The sequence below is a fragment of the Meles meles genome, chromosome 8 (assembly GCF_922984935.1).
Source record: "Meles meles chromosome 8, mMelMel3.1 paternal haplotype, whole genome shotgun sequence".
NCBI lineage: Eukaryota > Metazoa > Chordata > Mammalia > Carnivora > Mustelidae > Meles > Meles meles.
The window spans coordinates 56,488,685-56,510,070 of record NC_060073.1 but is presented as its reverse complement, the minus strand read 5'-3'; the positions used below and the strand labels follow the sequence as shown (position 1 = coordinate 56,510,070).

General features: G+C 38.2%; 1 protein-coding gene and 1 pseudogene across 1 annotated transcript; both read left to right on the top strand.

The window, feature by feature from the left end:
• The first annotated feature begins 4,924 nt into the window (after window positions 1-4,924).
• Window positions 4,925-5,895, top strand: LOC123948720 (annotated as a pseudogene).
• Window positions 5,896-14,549: 8,654 nt separating this feature from the next.
• On the top strand, window positions 14,550-15,533 carry LOC123948719 (olfactory receptor 56B1-like). Its single transcript, XM_046015884.1, has one exon. The coding sequence runs from the start codon at window positions 14,550-14,552 to the stop codon at window positions 15,531-15,533; it is 984 nt and encodes a 327-aa protein (XP_045871840.1).
• The last annotated feature ends 5,853 nt before the right edge of the window (window positions 15,534-21,386 follow it).

The window sequence follows — 21,386 nt, the reverse complement described above, 5'->3', positions numbered from 1 at the left end:
ATACACAAAGATAAACTCGAAATGGATAAACGACCTTAACGTGAGACAGGAATCCATCAGAATCCTAGAGGAGAACATAGGCAGTAACCTCTTCGATATCAGCCACAGCAACTTTTTTCAAGATATGTCTGCAAAGGCCAAGGAAACAAAAGCTAAAATGAACTCCAGATTTAAAGTGTGGGGGTGGAAAACAATGTACCATGCTAATGGACATCAAAAGAAAGCTGGGGTGACAATCCTTCTAGCAAAACAATTAGATTTTTTTTTTTAAACACAACTCCTTTATTTAAAACACACATACACACACACACACACACATGAAGTTATTAGTACCCTTGTTTGAATATTTTGGGGGATGGCTGTGGGCCTTACATTGTAAACCTGTAACAATTTCAAGGAATATTAAACACTCTTATTCTTTTTTTTTCTAAGATTTTATGTATTTATTTGACAGAGAGAGATCACAAGCAGGCAGAGGGAGAGGGAGAAGCAGGCTGTCCACTGATCGGTGAACCTGATGCAGGGCTTTATCCCATGACCCTGCAATCATGACCTGAGCTGAAGGCAGCCCTTAACTGACTGAGCCACCCAGGTGCCCTAAACACTATTACTCTTAAAGGGGTGTGCAAACTAAGGGATTTTTTCCCCTGACCATTTCTTTCAGTTCTCGTCATCCTTTTTTATCTTTCCTTGACCCCCATACATTCAACAAGTATACCAGGAATTCCAATTTTCTCTGCCTCTACGTGCAGAATAATTCAACTTTTCAATCCCAAATTTTTCTCTAGGCTCACTTTGCATATCCAAACCTATCTAGGAATTCATCAGAACAAAAGGGACTTTCTTATAACAGGATCCACCCTATTTTGGACAAAACAATTAGATTTTAAGTCAAAGAATAATCAGAAATGAGGAAGGACACTATATCATATTCAAAGGGTCTGTCCAATAAGAAAATCTAACAAATTTAAATATCTATGCCCCTAACGTGGGAGCAGCCAACTATATAAACCAACTAATAACAAAATCAAAGAAACACATCAACAATAATATGATAATACTAGGGGATTTTAACACTCCATTCACTGAAATGGAAAGATCATACAAGCAAAAGATCAACAAGGAAATAAAGTCCTTAAATTACACACTGGACCAGATAGACATCACAGATATATTCACAACATTTCATCCCAAAGCAACAGAATACATATTCTTCTCTAGTGTACATAGAACATTCTCCAGAATAGATCACATCCTGGGTCATAAATCAGGTCTCAAACGGTATCAAAAGACTGGGATCATTCCCTGCATATTTTCAGACCACAATGCTCTGAAGCTAGAGCTCAATCACAAGAGGAAATTTGGAAATAACCCAAATACATGGAGACTAAACAGCATCATTCTAAAGAATGAATGGTTCAACCAGGAAATTAAAGAAGAATTGAAAAAATTTATGGAAACAAAAAATAATGAAAACACAGCGGTTCAAAATCTGTGGAATACAGCAAAGGCAGTCCTGAGAGGAAAATATATAGCAGTACAAGCCTTTCTCAAGAAACAAGAACGGTCTCAAATACACAACCTAACCCTGCACCTAAAGGAGCTGGAGAAAGGACAAGAAAGAAAGCCTAGACCCAGCAGGAGAAGAAAAATCATAAAGATCAGAGCAGAAATCAATGAAATAGAAACCAAAGAGCAATAGAACAAATCCCCGAAACTAGGAGCTGGTTCTTTGAAAGAATCAATAAGATTGATAAACCCCTGGCCAGACTCATCAAAAAGAAAAGAGAAAAGACCCAAATAAATAAAATCATGAACGAAAGAGGAGAGATCACAACTAGCACCAAAGAAATACAGACAAGTATAAGAACATACTATGAGCAACACTACGCCAACAGATTTGACAATCTGGAAGAAATGGATGCATTCCTAGAGATATATAAACTACCACAACTGAACCAGGAAGAAATAGAAAACCTGAACAGACCCATAACCAGTAAGGAGATTGAAACAGTCATCAAAAATCTCCAAACAAACAAAAGCCCAGGGCCAGACGGCTTCCCAGGGGAATTCTACCAAACATTTAAAGAAGAACTAATTCCTCTTCTCCTGAAACTGTTCCAAAAAATAGAAATGGAAGGCAAACTTCCAAACTCATTTTATGAGGCCAGCATCACCTTGATCCCAAAACCAGACAAGGATCCCATCAAAAAAGAGAACTACAGACCTATATTCATTGCACAAATGCAAAAATTCTCACCTAAATACTAGCCAATATGATTCAACAGTACATTAAAAGGATTATTCACCATGACCAAGTGGGATTTATTTCAGGGCTGCAAAGTTGATTCAACATCCACAAATCAATCAATGTGATACAACACATTAATAAAAGAAAGAGCAAGAACCATATGATACTCTCATAGATGCTGGAGAAGCATTAGACAATGTACAGCACCCCTTCCTGATCAAAACTCTTCAAAGTGTAGGGATAGAGGGCACATATCTCAATATTATCAATGCCATCTATGAAAAACCCACCAGAAATATCATTCTCAATGGAGAAAAACTGAAAGCTTTTCCGCTACAGTCAGGAACAGGACAAGGATGTCCATTATCACCACTGCTATTCAACATAATACTAGAAGTCCTAGCCTCAGCTATCAGACAACAAAAAGGATTTAAAGTCATCCAAATTAGCAAAGAAGAAGTCAAACTATCACTCTTCACAGATGATATGATACTATATGTGGAAAACCCAAAAGACTCCACTCCACAGGAATTCAGTAAAGTGTCAGGATATAAAATCAATGCACAGAAATCAGTTGCATTGCTCTACACCAACAAGGCAGAAGAATGAGAAATTAAGGAGTCAATCCCATTTACAATTGCACCTAAAACTATAAGATACCTAGGAATAAACCCAACAAAAGAGGCTAAGAATCTATACTCAGAAAACTATAAAGTACTCATAAAAGAAATTGAGGAAGACACAAAGAAATGGAAAAATGTTCCATGCTCCTGGATTGGAAGAATAAATATTGTGAAAATGTCTATGCTACCTAAAGCAATCTACACATTTAATGCAATCCTTATCACTATCCCACCTGTTTTTTTCAAAGAAATGAAACAAATAATCCTAAAATTTATATGGAACCAGAAAAGACCTCGAATAGCCAAAGGAATATTGAAAAAGAAAGCCAACATTGGAGGCATCACAATTCTGGACTTCAAGGTCTATTACAAAGCTGTCATCATCAAGACAGCATGGTACTGGCACAAAAACAGACACATAGATCAATGGAACAGAATAGAGAGCCCAGAAATCGACCCTCAACTCTATGGTCAACTAACCTTCGACAAAGCAGGAAAGAATGTCCAATGGAAAAAGACAGCCTCTTCAATAAATTGTGTTGGGAAAATTGGATGGCCACATGCAGAAAAATGAAATTGGACCGTTTCCTTATACCACACACGAAAATAGATTCAAATTGAATGAAGGCCCTCAATGTGAGAAAGGAATCCATCCAAATCCTTGAGGAGAACACAGGCAGCAACCTCTTTGACCTCAGCCGCAGCAACTTCTTCCTGGGAACATCGCCAAAGGCAAAGGAAGCAAGGACAAAAATGAACTATTGGGTTTTCATCACTATCAAAAGCTTTTGCATGGCAAAGGAAACAGTTAACAAACCAAAAGTCAACTGACAGAATGGGAGAAGATATTTGCAAATGCCATATCAGATAAAGGGCTAGTGTCTGAAATCTACAAAGAACTTAGCAAACTCAACACCCAAAGAACAAATAATCCCAGCAAGAAATGGGCAGAGGACATGAACAGACATTTCTGCAAAGAAGACATCCAGATCGCCAACAGACACATGAAAAAGTGCTCCACATCACTCAGCATCAGGGAAATACAAATCAAAACCACAATGAGATATCACCTCACATCAGTCAGAATGGCTAAAATTAACAAGTCAAGAAATGATAGATGCTCTCGAGGATGCAGAGAAAGGGGAACCCTCCTCCACTGTTGGTGGGAATGCAAGCTGGTGCAACCACTCTGGAAAACAGCATGGAGGTTCCACAAAAAGTTGAAAATAGAACTACCCTATGACCCAGCAATTGCAATACTGGGTATTTACCTAAAGATACAAACGTAGTGATCCTAATGGGCACGTGCACCCAAATGTTTATAGCAGCAATGTCTATAATATCCAAAGTTGGATTGTACCTAGATGTCCATCAACAGATGACTGTATAATGAAGATGTAGTATATAAACACAATGGAATACTATGCAGCCATCAAAAGTAATGAAATCTTGCCACTTGCAACGATGTGGATGCAACTAGAAGGTATCATGCTTAGTGAAATAAGTCAGAGAAGGACAGCTATCATTATGATCTCCCTGATATGAGGAAGTTGAGATGCAACATGGGGGGTTAGGGGGGTAGGAGAAGAATAAATGAAACAAGATGGAATCGGAAGGGAGACTAACCATAAGTGACTCTTAATCTCACAAAACAAACTGAGGGTTGCTGGGGGAAGGGGACCCGGAAGAGGGGAGTGGGTTTATGGACATTCGGGAGGGTATGTGCTATGGTGAGTGCTGTGAAGTGTGTAAACCTGGTGATTCACACACCTGTACCCTTGGGATAAAAATACATTATATGTTTATAAAAAAATAAAAAAATAATTAATTAAAAAATACACATATATAGTAATCTATTTGGCTTAAACAATATTTATACTCAAATTCCATGGAAGTTGGAAAAAAAATTTTTTTTGGCCATTGAAATGTACCTTGAGGAAAAAAGGCAAAAGAAATTAAGACAGTGACTATGACCAAGACATTTTCTCTTTTATCTCTATCTAGGAGGACCCACAAATTCTCTAGGATGATTAATGATCATCCTAGCTTGATGATGTTAATACTAAACCAAACAGACCTGACTCCAGACTCATTCATCCTTAATGGAATCCCAGGACTGTAGGAAATGCACATGTGGATTTCCTTCCCATTCTGCTCCATGTATGCTGTGGCTGTGGTAGGGAATTGTGGGCTCCTCTACCTCATCCTCTATGAGGACTACCTGCACAGGGGGATGTACTATTTTTTAGCTCTGCTTTCCCTAACTGACTTTTTATATGCTCTAGTACAATTCCTAAGCTCTCTGCATCTTCTGGTTCCACTTCAAGAAAATCAGCTTTGATGGATGTCTGGTCCAGATGGTTTTTTTTGGTCCATACCTTCACAGGGATGGCGTCTTGGTTGCTCATGCTTATGGCCCTGGACCATTATGTGGCTATCTGTTATCCTCTGCACTACTCTGATTTTCTCACCAATTCTGTTATTGCAAAGGCTGGGCTTTCTACCTTTCTCAGAGTGGTGTTCCTCATCATTTCCTTCACTGTCCTCACCAAGCGCCTGCCCTACTGCAGAGGGAATATAATTCCCCACACCTACTGTGACCACGTGTCCATAGCCAAATTATCCTGTGGGAATATCAAGGTCAATGTCATTCATGGTCTGACTGTTGCCCTCCTGATTGGGGGCTTTGACATCCTGTGCATCACAATCTCCTACACCATGATCCTCCAGGCAGTGGTCAGCCTCTCTTCAGCAGATGCTCGACAGAAGGCCTTCAGCACCTGCACTGCCCACATCTGTGCCATTGTTTTCTCCTACAGTTCAGCTTTCTTCTCCTTCTTTTCCCACCGCTTTGGGGGCCACACAATCCCTCCATCTTGCCACATCAATTTGGCGAATGTTTATCTGCTCTTGCCTCCCACTATGAACCCTATTGTCTATGGGGTGAAAACCAAGCAGATACAAGACTGCGTCATAAGGATCACTTCAATTTCTAAGGACATCAAGTCCCAGAGCAAATGAAAAGGATTTTTGCCTAGTTTGGGATGTGAAGTGAAAGAATGCTTCTTTCTGTCTGTTTAGGCAGGAAAATTTCCATGTATAGGTATATGATTGTTCCAGGTAAGCATGATGAGTAGTTCATTCCCATTAAATTTTGTGCAGAATACCAAAATACTTTTTCACACACATCACCCTCCACATGAGTTTTTTACCTCCAGGTTTTCTGTGTAACTTTACCTCCAGGACTCAGTAATATTATGTTCCAAGAGAGAAACATACTAATGAGAAGCTGAGAGAATTATCTAGAAAACTGAATCAAGTGAAACTAATTATTTGGGGTTAAATGACCCAAATCATTCTTTTTCTTTTTGACTGTAAGTGGAATTTCTAGACTGATAACTGTATTCAACTCTGGAAAAAAAATATATTACATATTGTCATTGTTCACAAAATCCTGTTTTCTTAGCAATTTTTAAAAGATGAAACTAGAAAGTCTTCTGTGTGTGAGGTATAAGCCTCTGGGTTCTTAGGAGACCCTTGGTGACCTTGCACTTGACCAAGTCTGTCCTACCATGAAACATTCAGGCAATTGCTTCCTTCCCAACTGGTGGGTTGCCTTTTGTCTTCAAGGTAGCTTTCAAAGAATGTGCAGTTTGGAAGGAGCTATGAGTAACAGTTATGGGACTTATGAAATATATTAATGACAGTTATTAATGACTACTATAAAATACAATAAATGTATTTCTACAAGTACAGGGCTATGGAGAGCAATAGTTCCTTTTCTTCTTACGAGCTGAGAATTCAACTAAGAATTGCTTGAGTATTTTCCGTATAATATATTTCTAAATTAACATGAGGTAAGAAACTACAAATAATGATAGTTTTTACAGCATTGTCACAGATAGCATAAAGAAGACTGTAAAGTTGATTTTTCCTGCCCAACTTCTAAGAATAACTTTTCTCTGATGTTGGTAATTTATGCTCATTAACTTCCATTTTGTTGAAATGTTACCTCTAGTGTTTTTTATTTTATAAAGGCATAAAACAAGTAAGTGTTCATCACAAAATCACTCTCTTTTCACATTTTAGTTTTCTGTGTCTTGATAACAAAATTTCTTTAAAGTTTACCAGTATTCATTTCCCTACTTATACATCTTGAAATAATTCTCACCCTTTTCTTGTTTTCTTCAGAATATCTTTCATTGCTTCATTGAAATTGTTTTTGTCCCTTTCACAAATGACTTCCTATTCCTAATGCCAATGGTCCTTCTCTATGCCTATTTTGGCCTATCTCTCAAAAATATTGAATATAATGGATTAGTCCCTTTGTCTAGAAACCCTCTCTTTTCTTTCTTTCTTTTTTAAAAATTAACATATAATGCATTATTTGTCCCAGGGGTACAGGTATGTGAATCACCTGGCTTACAAGTTTCATCACACTCCATGGCACATACCCTCCACAATGTCTATAACCCAGGCACCCTATCTCTACACCACCCCCATCTCGCAGCAACCCTGTTTGTTTCACATGATTAAGAGTCTCTCATGGTTTTTCTCCCTCCTGATCACATCTTGTTTCATTTTTTTCCTTACCTACCCCCTCACAACTCTGAGCCCGGTCTCTCAAATTCCTCACATCAGAGACATCATATGATAATTGTCTTTCTCTGAGTGACTTATTTCACTCAGCATAATACCCTCTAGTTCCATAGACATCATTGAAAATGGCAAGATTTTTTTCTTTTGATGGCTGCATAGCATTCCATTGTATATATATATACCACATCTTCTTTATCCATTCTTCTCTTGATGGACATCTAGGTTCTTTCCATAGTTTGGCTATTGTGGACATTGCTGCTATAAACATTCAGGTGCACATACCCCTTTAGATCACTTCATTTTTATTTTTAGGGCAAATACCCAGTAGTGCAATTGCTGGGTAGTGAAACCCTCTCTTTTCTTGAATTCTGGAACACATCACACATTCTTAGTCATTCTTCATTCTCACTGAATGTTCCTTAGAGTTCCATTTGCTTTCCCATTTCCTCTGAATCTCTTTATACAAGCATATCCCTGGGATCAACTCTCTTTCATTTTGCACTCATTCTCTAGGCATTCCAGTACACATAGACATAAATGCCATTCTATGCTAATAACTGCCCAACTTATTAATTCAGCAATGGACTCATGGAAGCTCAGGTGCAAGTTCAAGGTGAAGAAAACTTCATAATACATTTTTCTTAATGGCATTCTCTTATTTCTATGTCCTTTCCTTATTTTGCCTTTTGTTTTCATCTTATTTCACTTCTAATCTTCAGGCCACTGACATTTTCCATATGTTTGACATATATTCTTAAACATCTGACTCTGAAGTCATTTGCAAATGTTTATTTTAGAAACCTATACCCATTTTATTGCACTAAAATAGTATGTTCCTTACTTTCTACTCATTATTTTTTAAAATTGTATTTTTAAAAATTATGTATACTTCACTTCTTGCTTCTGATTATTTTATAAACTTCATAAACTTTCCTAGCATGCAATGAAGACTACTTTCTTAATCATTCCTTGATTATAAATATCTAAGTTTTTCACTCTCTGTCACCACAGATAATACTATGCTAAACATCTTTACTCACATGTACATATACACACATGCAGGCCTTTATGGAACTGGGGATATTTTATTCAGAATATATACTGTGGTGTGAGTCTGCAGAGTCATAATCTCTGCACATAACATTAAATGAAGCAGCCTTAGACTGCTGGTCAACTTTTCAATACAAACGATGGAAGCCAAAAGGCAATGAAATGATATTTTTGAAGTCCCTAAAAAACACTTGCAACTTAGAAACCTGATCTCACGAAGGAAGGGAAAACTGAAGGGAGAAAAATCAGAAGGGGAGACAAGCCATGGGACTATGGACTCTGGGAAACAATCTGAGGGTTTCAGAGGGCAACAGAGTGGGGGGATGGTTTAGCCCAGTGATGGGTATAAAGGAGGGCACGTGTTACAATGAGCACTGGGTGTTATATACAAATAATGAATCATTGAACACTACATCAAAAACTAATGAAGCACTACATGATGACCAACATAACATAGTAAAAAAAAAAAAAGGAGATTAAATAAATACCTATTCACATAAACAAATGCTGAGAGGAAATACTAAAGTAAGATTATTATTCAGAATATAGAATAATGATTACCTGATGGAAGCTCAGAATGAAATATAGGAAGGCATAACAAAACTAACATTGAAGAAAAATATAGGGGTAACATTACCACCTATTTGGTTGGTCAAAAATGGCAAGAGGAACAAAGGAAAGAACAGATGGGACATGGTAAAAAAGAATACGAAAATGGCAAACTTGACAAAAATTATGTCAGTAGTTACATTAATGTAAGTTGACTAAGCAATTCAGTGAAAGGAAATGAAATGAAAAATAAAATATCCTTAGAAACTATATTATTTTAGAAGATATTACATATATATTAAGTATATATGAACATATACATTATATATAAATAAATGAATATATGTCTCTGTGTGTGTGTGTGTGTGTGTGTATAAAATGTACTATAAGAAAAAGGTTGTGTGGTTGTAACCAGCAAAGTAGATTTTAACACAATAAATATTAGGAGTAATAAAATGTAAAATTTCATAATGATTACAATGGCAATCCAACAGGAAAATATACCTAACTTTGTACATGGTTAATATCATTATAGAAACAACACACATACACATACTCACAAAAGAGGTGGATAGGATTAGAAGGGGAAATTGATAAATCCACAATGAAATCATAGTTGGATATCTTAACATAACCTCTCAGCAACTGAAGAGCAGAGAATTAGAAAAATATAAATAGTATAGACTATCTGAACATAAGCAACTGACTGACCTGCACAGTAAACAACATCCACCAGCTTTAAATATAGTTTTACTTCTCAGACTAATATGAAACATATACCAAAGTGAACAAGAAGAGGATGTCAAGAGAAAATTTACCCATACATCTGAAAATGTAGATGACATAGGCACCTATTAAAAACACTGCAAGCAGGGCACCTGGGTGGCTCAGTGGGTTAAAGCCCCGCCTTCAGCTCAGGTCATGATCTCATGGTCCTGGGATTGAGCCCTGCATCAGGCTCTCTGCTCAGCAGGAGGCCTACTTCCCCATCTCTTCCTGCCTGCTGCTCTGCTTACTTGAGATCTCTCTCTCTCTGTCACATAAATAAATAAAATCTTAAAAAAAACCTGCAAGCAATCTAAGAAGGAATGTAAAGTTACAGTTGTCATAGATCTATTAAGAAAATGAATTAGTTATCTAAAATCTCCAGGAGGAACACTGCACTGTTGATGGAAATGCAAATTGGTAGAGTCACTGACAAACAGTACAGAGGTTCTTTGAAGAATTAAAAATGTAAGAATACCAAATGATTCAATAATTATGCTATTGGGTATTCATGCAAAGAAAGTGAAAACACGAATTGTAAAAGATATGATGCACCACTCTGTTTCCTGCAGCATTATTTACAATAGCCAAGATAGGGAAGCAACCTCAGTATGCATCTATAGACAAATGAATAAAGAAATGAAGAGTCTCACACACACACACACACACTGGAATATTACTCAGCCATAAAGAAAAATGAGATTTGCCATTTGAGACAACATAGATGGACTTAGAGGGTATCATGAAATAAACAAATCAGAAGAAGAAAAACAAGTCTGAAAAAGAAAAAACATATACCATACGATTTGTTTTATATGCGGAATGTAAAAAAAAGAAACGAATAAACAAATAAAAAACAGAATCAGAGCTATAAATACAAGGACAAACTGATTGTTGCTAGAGGGGAGGGGAGTGGGAGGCTGGGTGAAATAGATGAAGGGAAGTGGGAGGTACAGGCCTCCAGTTATGGAATGAGTAAGTGATGGGGATAGAAGGTACAGCATAAGGAACAGAGTCAAGGGTATTGTAGTAGCATTGTACAGTGACACAGAGCAGCTACACTTGTCGTGAGCATAGCATAATGTATAGACTTGTTGAATCACTATGTGGTATACCTGAAACTAGTGTAACATTTTCTGTAAACTCTACTCAAAGGGGAAGAAAAAAAATTAAAGAAAAAATTTTAAAAATAATAAAAGAATTAATCTTCGGTCATAGAAATGATCAATTTTACCTCCACCATAGCTTCTAAATCTATTCACTTTTCTTCTTGTCCACTGCCCCATCCTAGTTCAACACCAAGTCATCGCTCCTTTGGATGGCTGCTATTCACCTGATCTACTTATTTTTATTCCTGCCACATATAATTTGGTCTTGTCATTGCTGCAAGGTCTTAATTCTCCTTAAAAACTTCAGTGGTCCTTCGTGATTTTAGCATAAATTTGCTTATAAGTCTCTGGCCTCTATTGTTAGCTCAGCAGCTCTATATAACATCTTATCTCATTTTCTAGCACAGTTTAGGGCTCCAGCCATATTTATGCTTCTCTATTACCTTGAATTTAACATGATCCTCTCATTTCAGAATCTCAAAGTTCTTGGAATCCTTTCCCTTCCCCTCATCCCCATCAGTCAAACAAACACTATAGTTAAGACCTACTCCAAGTATGCTCAGTACAAACTGGTGTTTCTTCTGGAAATCCTTCTCTGACATCAAGACTAACTTAATTCTCATTAATATGCTCTCATATCTCTGGGTACTTTTGAATTAAAGCATTTCTCCCAGTTCAAAGAAGTTGAAGTTAAAAGAAATGTTAGATTCTTTGTTTAGTGTTTTACCCCCTGTCCAAATTAGACCACAGTTTCCATGTAAACATGGACCATGACAGTTTATAGATCATTCTATGCCTACCATATTTTGTAAACACAGAAGAACACCATATATAGTGAATAAATACTTTCTCTTCTAAGAGTTTTTTTTTTAAGCATGACATCATAACCACAGATTTTAGAATCCCTTGAAATGTTGTAGTCAAGAATAATTCAAACACTAATAAAGTTGCCCACTTTTTATAGGGCCATTTTGGTTTCATAAATGAATATATTTTTCTGCTTATATATGATTTCAGGTATTACTGATAGGAAACATATCTCTGAATTAATCTCCTCCCCCAACCTATTGGGATTTAATATCCTAGGATTTCTCCCCTTTCTATGGGCTGTTCTCTCTTCAAGTCTCCCAGGGAAGTCTATTATCCTTAGATCCCTGAGCTGTTTACTACTCCCCATAAATTCCAGAGCTCATAATTTTTATGCCACTTGTCAGCTGAGAATACATCCTCAGCTCATGTGTAAAGCTCCTTTCTCAGTGTTATGTCTTTTTTTCCAGATAGGAAAACCCTGCCGTTGCCAGGACCTCAGAATGTGAGTCTCTGCTCATAACCACAGTTAAGTACTGAAACCTTGGCTTCATCACATTGATTAACCCCAGAGTATCCAATGGTTCATCCTTAATCTTTTCTTTTGTTGTCTTGGCAATATCCTGTATAAGGGATGGACTCTTTCCCTTGTCCTGGCAGGAAATAGAGGTTTGGAGAAACTTTTTAAGGGGATGAGGGCTAGAATTAGAGAATATAAGATTATATGGTGCTCTAGGAGTGATTTCATCTATAAAAAAACTACCAGATTATTTTCAGGGAGAATATATTAACTGTTTTCCATAGCAGGATCACATACCATGTCCTGCTAATCTCTAACTGCTAAAAAGCATTTAAAACACAATTACCTTTCTGGGGACTCAATTCTGCTCCTTCTCTTAGTTGGTTTGCACTAATATCAGTGATGGGGAAACATCAAAGATACAAGACTGTGTCTTTAATAGGAAGATGTGTAATTATCCATGAGTATTTGGCAAAAGTACCAGGCTTCATACAATCAAGTGGGTGACACACTTCCAAACTCTCAAGATGGAGCTAGGAAGCTGATATCCTCAGAATTATGACCTAATAGTCCAAAGTCAAACCAGCTTCATCTCCAAGCTTTTTGTGTCTGTTTTGTCACAATTTGCTATGAATACATTTAGATGACTTTAGTGTTCATCAAATTACATTACCATTAAAGAATGATTTGCTCCTTGATTAGGCAGTGCATGTTTATTTAAACATAGAAGTAGCAAGAATTTTCTGAATAATTATCTGAATAATTCTGAAGAATTATCCAGTTGTGAACAGGAATCATCTTTTGTTGGTGATAACATGAGAGTATTTTGATCTTTCTCAGATCAAAATATTATATTTAAAAGTAAATATATCAAGAATAAATCCAGGTGTGATATATATATATATATATATATATATATATATCCATCTATCTATATATATGTGTGTGTGTGTGTGTGTGTGTGTGTGTGTGTGTGTGTGTGTGATAAACCACTAAATTCTACTCTGAAACCAAAATTACAGTTATGTTAACTAACTAGAATGTAATAAAACTTTAAAAGAAGGAATAAATCCATAACTGCCTCATGTGCTACAAAAGAATTTAAACTTTATTTGAAAGAAAGTGTAAGGGCATGGATTATTTAAAGAAATGGAATACCAGTTTTAGGATGATCAGATTGCTGACAAGAAGAAAGAATCACAGAGAAAGGCAAATAAATGTGACCATGTAAGGCTGCAGAAGCAGGGCTCAAGGAATGGCTCCTTGTGTGAAGTAAAAGGTAGGAAGCAATAGGACAAGGAAGAAGTTGTTTACCAATAGGAAAGGTTTGTTTTTTAGTTCCCAGTTTTGCTAATTGCCTCCTGAACAGAATAAAAATTACATGATAAACAACAAAGGAGTCTAACAAAAGATGAACCTAGTTTTGAACATCAATCAAAACATACAGCGACAGTTTCTTCACAAGCGATACTTGTTTATTAATTAAAATCAAAATCATCTTATTACCTGTTCCTAAATCATATACTTATATGCCTTTATAGATTCTCTAAGACTAAACCAAAAAATTTTTTTCTATGATTTTTTCATTATGTAACTCCTGAAATTGACAAATTTGGCCCTGAACATTTTGCTGTCCAAGCTATTCTTTTGAGACCTTCTTAAAAGTCCATACAAGGTAGGACATAAAAGAAGTTATTCCTCTTCCAAAATGTACCATATGTATGTTTGTATATTATTAGAGTCTATGATATAACATTTTTGGAGGCTATATAAAATATTAATGGACATTTATAGCAACTGGGGATGGTGCAGATATAAAATATAATCTTCCATAATTCTACATTTTAAAAAAATGTCCTTGTTGTTAATAAAAACTTGAAGCACGATTGAGACAAAAATGAAGAAAATCATCCACTCGATTGCACAATATTTCTGAAGAGATGATGAAAGTTTAAAAAAACAACAATGACCAAAATCCTATATATGTGATGATCCCAAATTGAGCTGGCTGAGGACAACGCAAATAGGGATTTGAGATCCATGCTGAATCCTCCCTGAATAGTCAACAATGATAATTGCTCCTTGGAATTTTAACGTCTACTGCCAAAGTCCTGGAACATCTTTGTCATTTATTTTAAAAGGCTATAGGGAATGGACTACAGAATGCATTTTGTTACATCACCAAACTATGGAGACAGTTTAAAAATAATGTTTGATGATAATTCTGCTCAAAGAGGGCAACTTTGAAAACCATTTTCTTTTTCTCTTAGGAAAAGATGTCTGCATCTCTGAAAGGCTCTAATAGCTCCAAATTCCAGGTCTCTGAGTTCATCCTGATGGGATTCCCAGGCATTCATAGCTGGCAACACTGGCTCTCCTTTCCATTGGCAATACTCTACCTCTCAGCCATTGGTGCTAATATCCTCATCCTCATCACCATTTGCCAGGACCCTGCCCTTCAGCAACCTATGTACTATTTTCTAAGCATTCTCTCTGTGGTGGATATAGGCCTGGCCACCACCATCATGCCCAAGATCTTGGCCATCTTCTGGTTTGATGCCAAGGTCATCAGCCTGCCTGAGTGCTTTGCTCAGATTTATGCCATCCACTGCTTTCTTGGCATGGAGTCTGGTATCTTTCTCTGTATGGCTTTTGACAGATATGTAGCGATTTGTCACCCTCTTCGCTACCCATCAATTGTCACCAATGCCTTAATCTTAAAGGCTACTGTGTTCATGGTACATAGGAATGGCTTATTTGTCATTCCCGTGCCTGTGCTTGCAGCCCAGCGTAATTACTGCTCCAGGAATGAGATTGAGCATTGCCTGTGCTCTAACCTTGGGGTCACTAGCCTGGCTTGTGATGACAGGAGGCCAAACAGCATCTGCCAGTTGATTCTGGCGTGGCTTGGAATGGGGAGTGACCTGGGTCTCATAATATTGTCATACACTTTGATTCTGCGCTCTGTACTTAGACTGAACTCGGCTGAAGCTGCATCCAAAGCTCTGAGCACTTGTAGCTCCCATCTGATCCTTATTCTCTTCTTCTACACAGCTGTTGTTGTGGTTTCAGTAACTCACTTGGCAGAACCGAAAGCTCCTTTGATTCCAGTTCTACTCAATGTGCTGCACAACATCATCCCCCCTTCCCTCAACCCTATAGTTTATGCACTTAGGACTAAAGAACTCAGGGCAAGCTTCCAAAAAGTGTTTTGTTTGAGCCTAGAAAAGAACACAAGGCACCAAAGACCTTCTGCATGATACACAGGAACCTTGGCTTCTTCTAAAATGGATATTAGAACTTCCAATATGGTGGGGAAAGTAAATGCCTTTGAGATATCTTTTTTACTTTGTAAAAGCACCTGAAAACAACATTATAAAACATTCTGAATAATGAATAAATGAATGAAAATGAATAAATGAATAAAATGAATAAATTAATTAAAAAATTTCACGGGGCACTTGGGTGGCCCTGTTGGTTAAGCATCTGACTTCAGCCCCAGTCATGATCACAGGATGCTCAGATTGAGCCCAGCATCAGGCTCCTTGCTCATCGGGGAGCTTCCTTCTCCTTCTCCTCCCTGCTCTTGCTGTGTCTCACTATCTCTCTCTCTCTCTCAAATAAATAAAATCTCAAAAAAAAAATTCATAGTAGTTCCAAAATATTCTCAAGAGCTGAATATATGTGAGAAAAGGAAGGACTTCCTGCCAAACTAATCAAATGGAATAAAAAGTAGAATTTATGATTTGTATCTCCCATCTGAAATAAATATATATAGTATTACACACATCCAAGGAAATAAGTGAGTGGGATGTGAGTTACAGATCATGATTGTTTATAGATAGTTGTCACTTGGGACAAATGTCTATATGCCTGAACAAGTGTCTTTCCAATAATGTGCATGCAGAGGCAGAAATAGAAAATAGATCAGATTAGCAAAGCCAAATCAATCTATGATGGAGCTCCAGATTGAATAGGGAATGATGACCAAACGTGAATAAACAGAATGTGAGAGGATCAAATACATAGGTAGGTAGGTAAGAGGGGAGAGAAGACAAAGAGAGGGAAAAGACAATAAGACAGAGACTGAGAGAGAAAGGGAGAAAGAGAGAGAAACAAATGCACAAAAGCATTTATCTTTCACTCCATCTGGCTCTCCAGGTCTGCTCTCTGTTCTTTGTGGACCATCTGCACCCTGGAGCCCAGGATTCATATAATGTGCAACCCATGATCCTTTGTTTTCTAACATCTGGTGAGGTTGTGCCAAGAGTTTGGGTTTTTTATTCTTCTCCCAGCCCCTGAAGCCCTTGCCAGGCTTCTCACCAGCGATAGTTACAGCTTGTATGGTTTTTCAAAGAATATTTTTAAAGGTTGTTTTTTTCTTTAAAGAATTTTTTTTGAGAGAGAGAAAGCATGCAAGCAGGGTGGAGGGGCAGAGGGAGAGGTAAAGAGAGTAGGGACACACGCAGTGGGTAACCCATTGCTATCTCACATCCCTGGCATTATGTCCTGAGCCAATATCAAGAGTCAGACACATAACTGACTGAGCCACCCAGGTGGAATCTGAGAACATTTTTAAAAAATATTCTCTCCCCTTCAGGACCAGGAAGTGATCAAGTCATTACACTGGTCTCCAGGAACCAATCAGCTACTTTTTTTTTTTCAACATCCATTTTTGTTTCCTTAACCTCACCTACAACTCAGTTAATGGCAACTTCATGAAATTCTCCTCAGATTCACATTTGTGTGTGCCTTTGATTTCTTACCAGGATCCTGACTGACTCACAAGCTTTACCTACAGAACCATTTCTCCTGTGGGGAGTGTGAGCGGGTGGGATGCAGGTTCCTAATGGACAGAAATAAAGAAGTCTGGGGGCACCTGGGTGGCTCAGTGGGTTAAAGCCTCTGCCTTCAGCTCAGGTCATGATCCCAGGGTCCTGGGATCGAGCCCCACATCAGGCTCTCTGCTCCACAGGGAGCCTGCTTCCTCCTCTCTCTCTGCCTGCCTCCTTGCCTAGTTGTGATTTCTCTCTGTCAAATAAATAAAATAAAATAAAATAAAATAAAAGAAATAAAGAAGTCTGTAGACCAGGAGGCAGATGCAGGGTATTTATCCCAGGGAAAATCTTGCCCTGGAAATTTTCTTGTCTTTTCCAAGACGATGAGCAGAAATGAGACTTACCCTAATAGCATGGATTTCCTTGTGATCTGGCCTAGTTTCCCCTGAGCTCATGATTAGATAATTTCATTTAGTAGTTGGCATGTTCTCTGGATTATCTCTGGAAAAATGAGGATTAAGTTGGGGTATAGGCCTACCACATGCTAACAGCTCTATTGCACACTGTATGCTGTCATTCACCTTCCAGTTAGATATATAAGGTAAATTCTATCAGTTCTCAGGTATAATGAAAATAATGTGAAGTATCTCCCTTATTAATCTGGCTTCCTGCAGAAACTTGAATTTTTTTTAAGATTTTTTAATTATTTATTTCACAGATCACAAGTAGGCAGGGAGGCAGGCAGAGAGAGTGGGGGGGGAAGCAGGCTCTCCGCTGAGCAGAGAGCACGATACAGGGCTCAATCCCAGGATCCTGGGATCATGACCTGAGTTGAAGGCAGGGCTTTAACCCACTGAGCCACCCAGGTGCCTCAAACTTGAATTTATTTATTTTCATTTAAAGGCTAATAAAGAAATACATACCCAATGTCCTATGGACACATAAAACCATTTTCTTTAATGATGATGTATTTCAGGACAAGATACAAGAAATATATATTTGAAATATATCATTTATCATATATCCTATAGAGTATACATATGTGAATGATATAAGAATATGCTGTTTTTATGACCACGATAAAGACGATGTTCAGTGAAACAAAACAGAAATGACATGTCATTTCAGCAGAGATAACCTGAATATTACAGTTGCTCAGAATTGCAAATCAGGAATTTTCTCAAGAACCACCAGTTGGACGTTTCCAGACAGAAATGAAGACAAAAAACTATGAGAAGCAGTAAGAAGGGCAGACCATGGATTTCCAAAATAAGCCATTCTGCTCTGTCACTGTAAGGAAAACCACAACAGATGCCAAGATTGTGAGCACAGAAGTTGTCTGGGTCCACTGGTTATACTACTTTGGAGCCAGATCAGGTCCCTTGTAACAGCCCATGTTGAGCAGCTCTGAAAGTGATGTTCATCCAGCTTATCTTCAGAGAAGTTGTCCATGTCGAGTGACATTTTATCATCATAGATGTTCTTCAAATGGATGGTATGGCTCCCACTAATATTTCTTTTTTTTTTAATTGTTATTTATCTTTTTTATTTCTTTTCAGTGTTCCAGAATTCATTGTTTATGCACCACACCCAGAGCTCCATGCAATATGTGCCCGCCATAATACCCACCACCAGGTTCACCCAACCTCCCACCTCCCTCCCCTCCAAACCCTCAGTTTGTTTCTCAGAGTCCACAGACTCTCATGGTTCATCTCCTCCTCCAATTTCCCCCAACTCCCTTCTCCTCTCCATCTCCCCATGTCCTCCATATTATTCCTTATGCTCCACAAATAAGCAAAACAATTAGATAATTGACTCTCTACTTGACTTATTTCACTCAGCATAATCTCTTCCTGTCCCATCCATGTTGATACAAAAGTTGGGTATTCATCTTTCTGATGGAGGCATAATACTCCATAGTATATATGGACTATATCTTCTTCTTTTTCTTTTTTTTTTTTTTTTTTTTTTTTTTAGTGTTCCATGAATCATTATTTATGCACAACACCCATTGCTCCATGCAATATGTGCCCACCAGAATACCCACCTCCAGGCTCACCCAATCTCCCACACCCTCCCCTCCAAAACCCTCAGTTTGTTTCTCAGAGTCCACAGTCTCTTATGGTTCATCTCCCTTTCTGATTTCCCCCAATTCACTTTTCCTACATGTCCTAATGTCCTCCATGTTATTCCTCATGCTCCACAAGTAAGTGAAACCATATGATAATCAACTTCCTCTGCTTGCTTATTTCACTCAGCAAAATCTGCTCCAGTCCCATCCATGTTGATACAAAAGTTGGGTATTCATCTCTTCTGATGGAGGCATAATATTCAATTGTATATATGGACAGTATCCTCTTTATCCATTCATCTTTTTAAGGGCATCTTGGCTCTTTCCAGAGTTTGGTGATTGTGGCAATTGCTGCTATGGACATTGGGGTATAGATGGCCCTCCTTTTTACTACATCTGTATCTTTGGGGTAAATACCCAATAGTTTAATTGCAGGGTCATAGAGAAGCTCTGTTTTTAATTTCTTAAGGAATCTCCACACTGTTTTCCAAAGTGGCTGCATTCCCAACTTGCATTCCCACCAACAGTGTAAGAGGGTTCCCCTTTCTCCGCATGCTCTCCAACTCTTGTTGTTTCCTGTCTTGTTGATTTTGGCCATTCTAACTGGTGTAAGGTGGTATCTCAATATGGTTTTGATTTGAATCTCCCTGATGGCTAATGTGTCACAGCTGGCATGACAAATCAACCAGGAATGTGAGGGTAAGAGGATGGTGAAAAGAAGAATTCAGAGACAAAGAGATGGGGGCAGGAGGGACACTGAGGAGGATGTCCAACAGTGCCAACTTTATTCAAGGCACCAAGGCATTAATATAGCTAGCAGAAACAATTACAAGGAAGTTTCTTACTTGACTGATTGTAAAGGAAATTACTACATGTACATGCTAGTCCTCCAAGCCTCCCCTTGTTCTGTTTCCCAGGCCCTAGCAACAGACCATCTAAGGCCAGTGATCCTTGTCTTTAAATAATCTATTAACCAGGTACACTATCTTCCAAGTAACTCATGATCTAACAGTGGTATGATTTATGGTCCGTGCAAGAATAGTACAAACCCACAATAGCTTAGTAGCCTAGCTAAAGACATGTAGGCAGCCAGGTCGGCGAGTCTTGGAATCCATAGCTCAGGCCCCTTCTCAAGCATACTCTACTTTTACACCCACAAGGTTATTAACCCTTGAGCTTCAAGGAGGCATGAGTTAGGGCCTGGTTTGGTCTCCTGACTCCAGCTCAGTCCATGGCCACCTACAGTTCCCCCTTTTTTGTTTTTAGATCCAAAAAGTACAATTTGAGCCCTCATTCTGAATTGCTGCTCCCTTGCACAAACCTGTACAATGCACCATATCAAAGCAAGAATTATTAATACAGTGAGAAGCCCGATTAACTAAAGACAATGTTACAGGCAGACAATAAGTCAACACACAATTGTTACAATGGATGTTATACAACAAGTGTTCCCCTAAAAAGAAGTTGAATTTATTGTCCCCAAACCCACTACCAGCAAGAAAGCTTTGGGACACATGCCCGTAAGGTTAGGTTGAAGTCTCTGGTAGAACTGTAGCCATTCCTGCCTTCCTGCACCCCGATAGTTCCCATTGTAGCAAATAGCCTCCAAAGTTCTATATGGAACATTCCTCCAGCCATAGAGAAGATCCCTCCTGGAATGGTTACATTATGCATTGGGAAGCTAGGAGGGAAGGCAATGTCTCGCAGAGGTTCTTCTCTAGTCTTCCTCGACCAGTCTGTAATAGAGAAATCAGGGAAGCCATGAGGGGAAATAATCACAGGCTTTTTCTTGGAGACATTCTGTCCAAATGGGGCCTAGATTAGAATGGAGGTGTCTTCTTCTTCTCCATCTGTTCTGGCCATTCAACATGAGGTAAGCCATCCTTTGTTGGAGACGTGAGGATTCGGCACCACCTCTCTGGAAGCCAGAGTGGGGTGTCCTCATCCTGAGGGAAAACACAAACAAAACCGTACCCTTTGTGGAGGACAGGATCGGGACCCTTCCAAGTGCCTGTCAGAGGGTCCTTCCACCTAGCACAGGGAAGAGGAGAAAAATCCAGATGCCAAAAGCGTTCAGCTGCTGTTCGACCTATATTGTTGACATTCAAAAAATTTAAAACATAGAGAGTTAAAGTTAAGTGCATATGAGGGGAATATTTCACTGTTCCCTATAGTATCTCCCCCTCTTTTAATTTTTTGAGATATGATTTAAGAATTCCATTAGCTCTTTTAACAATGGTTTGTCCTTGAAAATTATAAGGGAT

What these genes read in the sequence shown, in the direction of transcription:
- LOC123948719 (XM_046015884.1), top strand. Translation starts at nt 14,550, where the DNA reads ATGTCTGCATCTCTGAAAGGCTCTAATAGCTCCAAATTCCAGGTCTCT.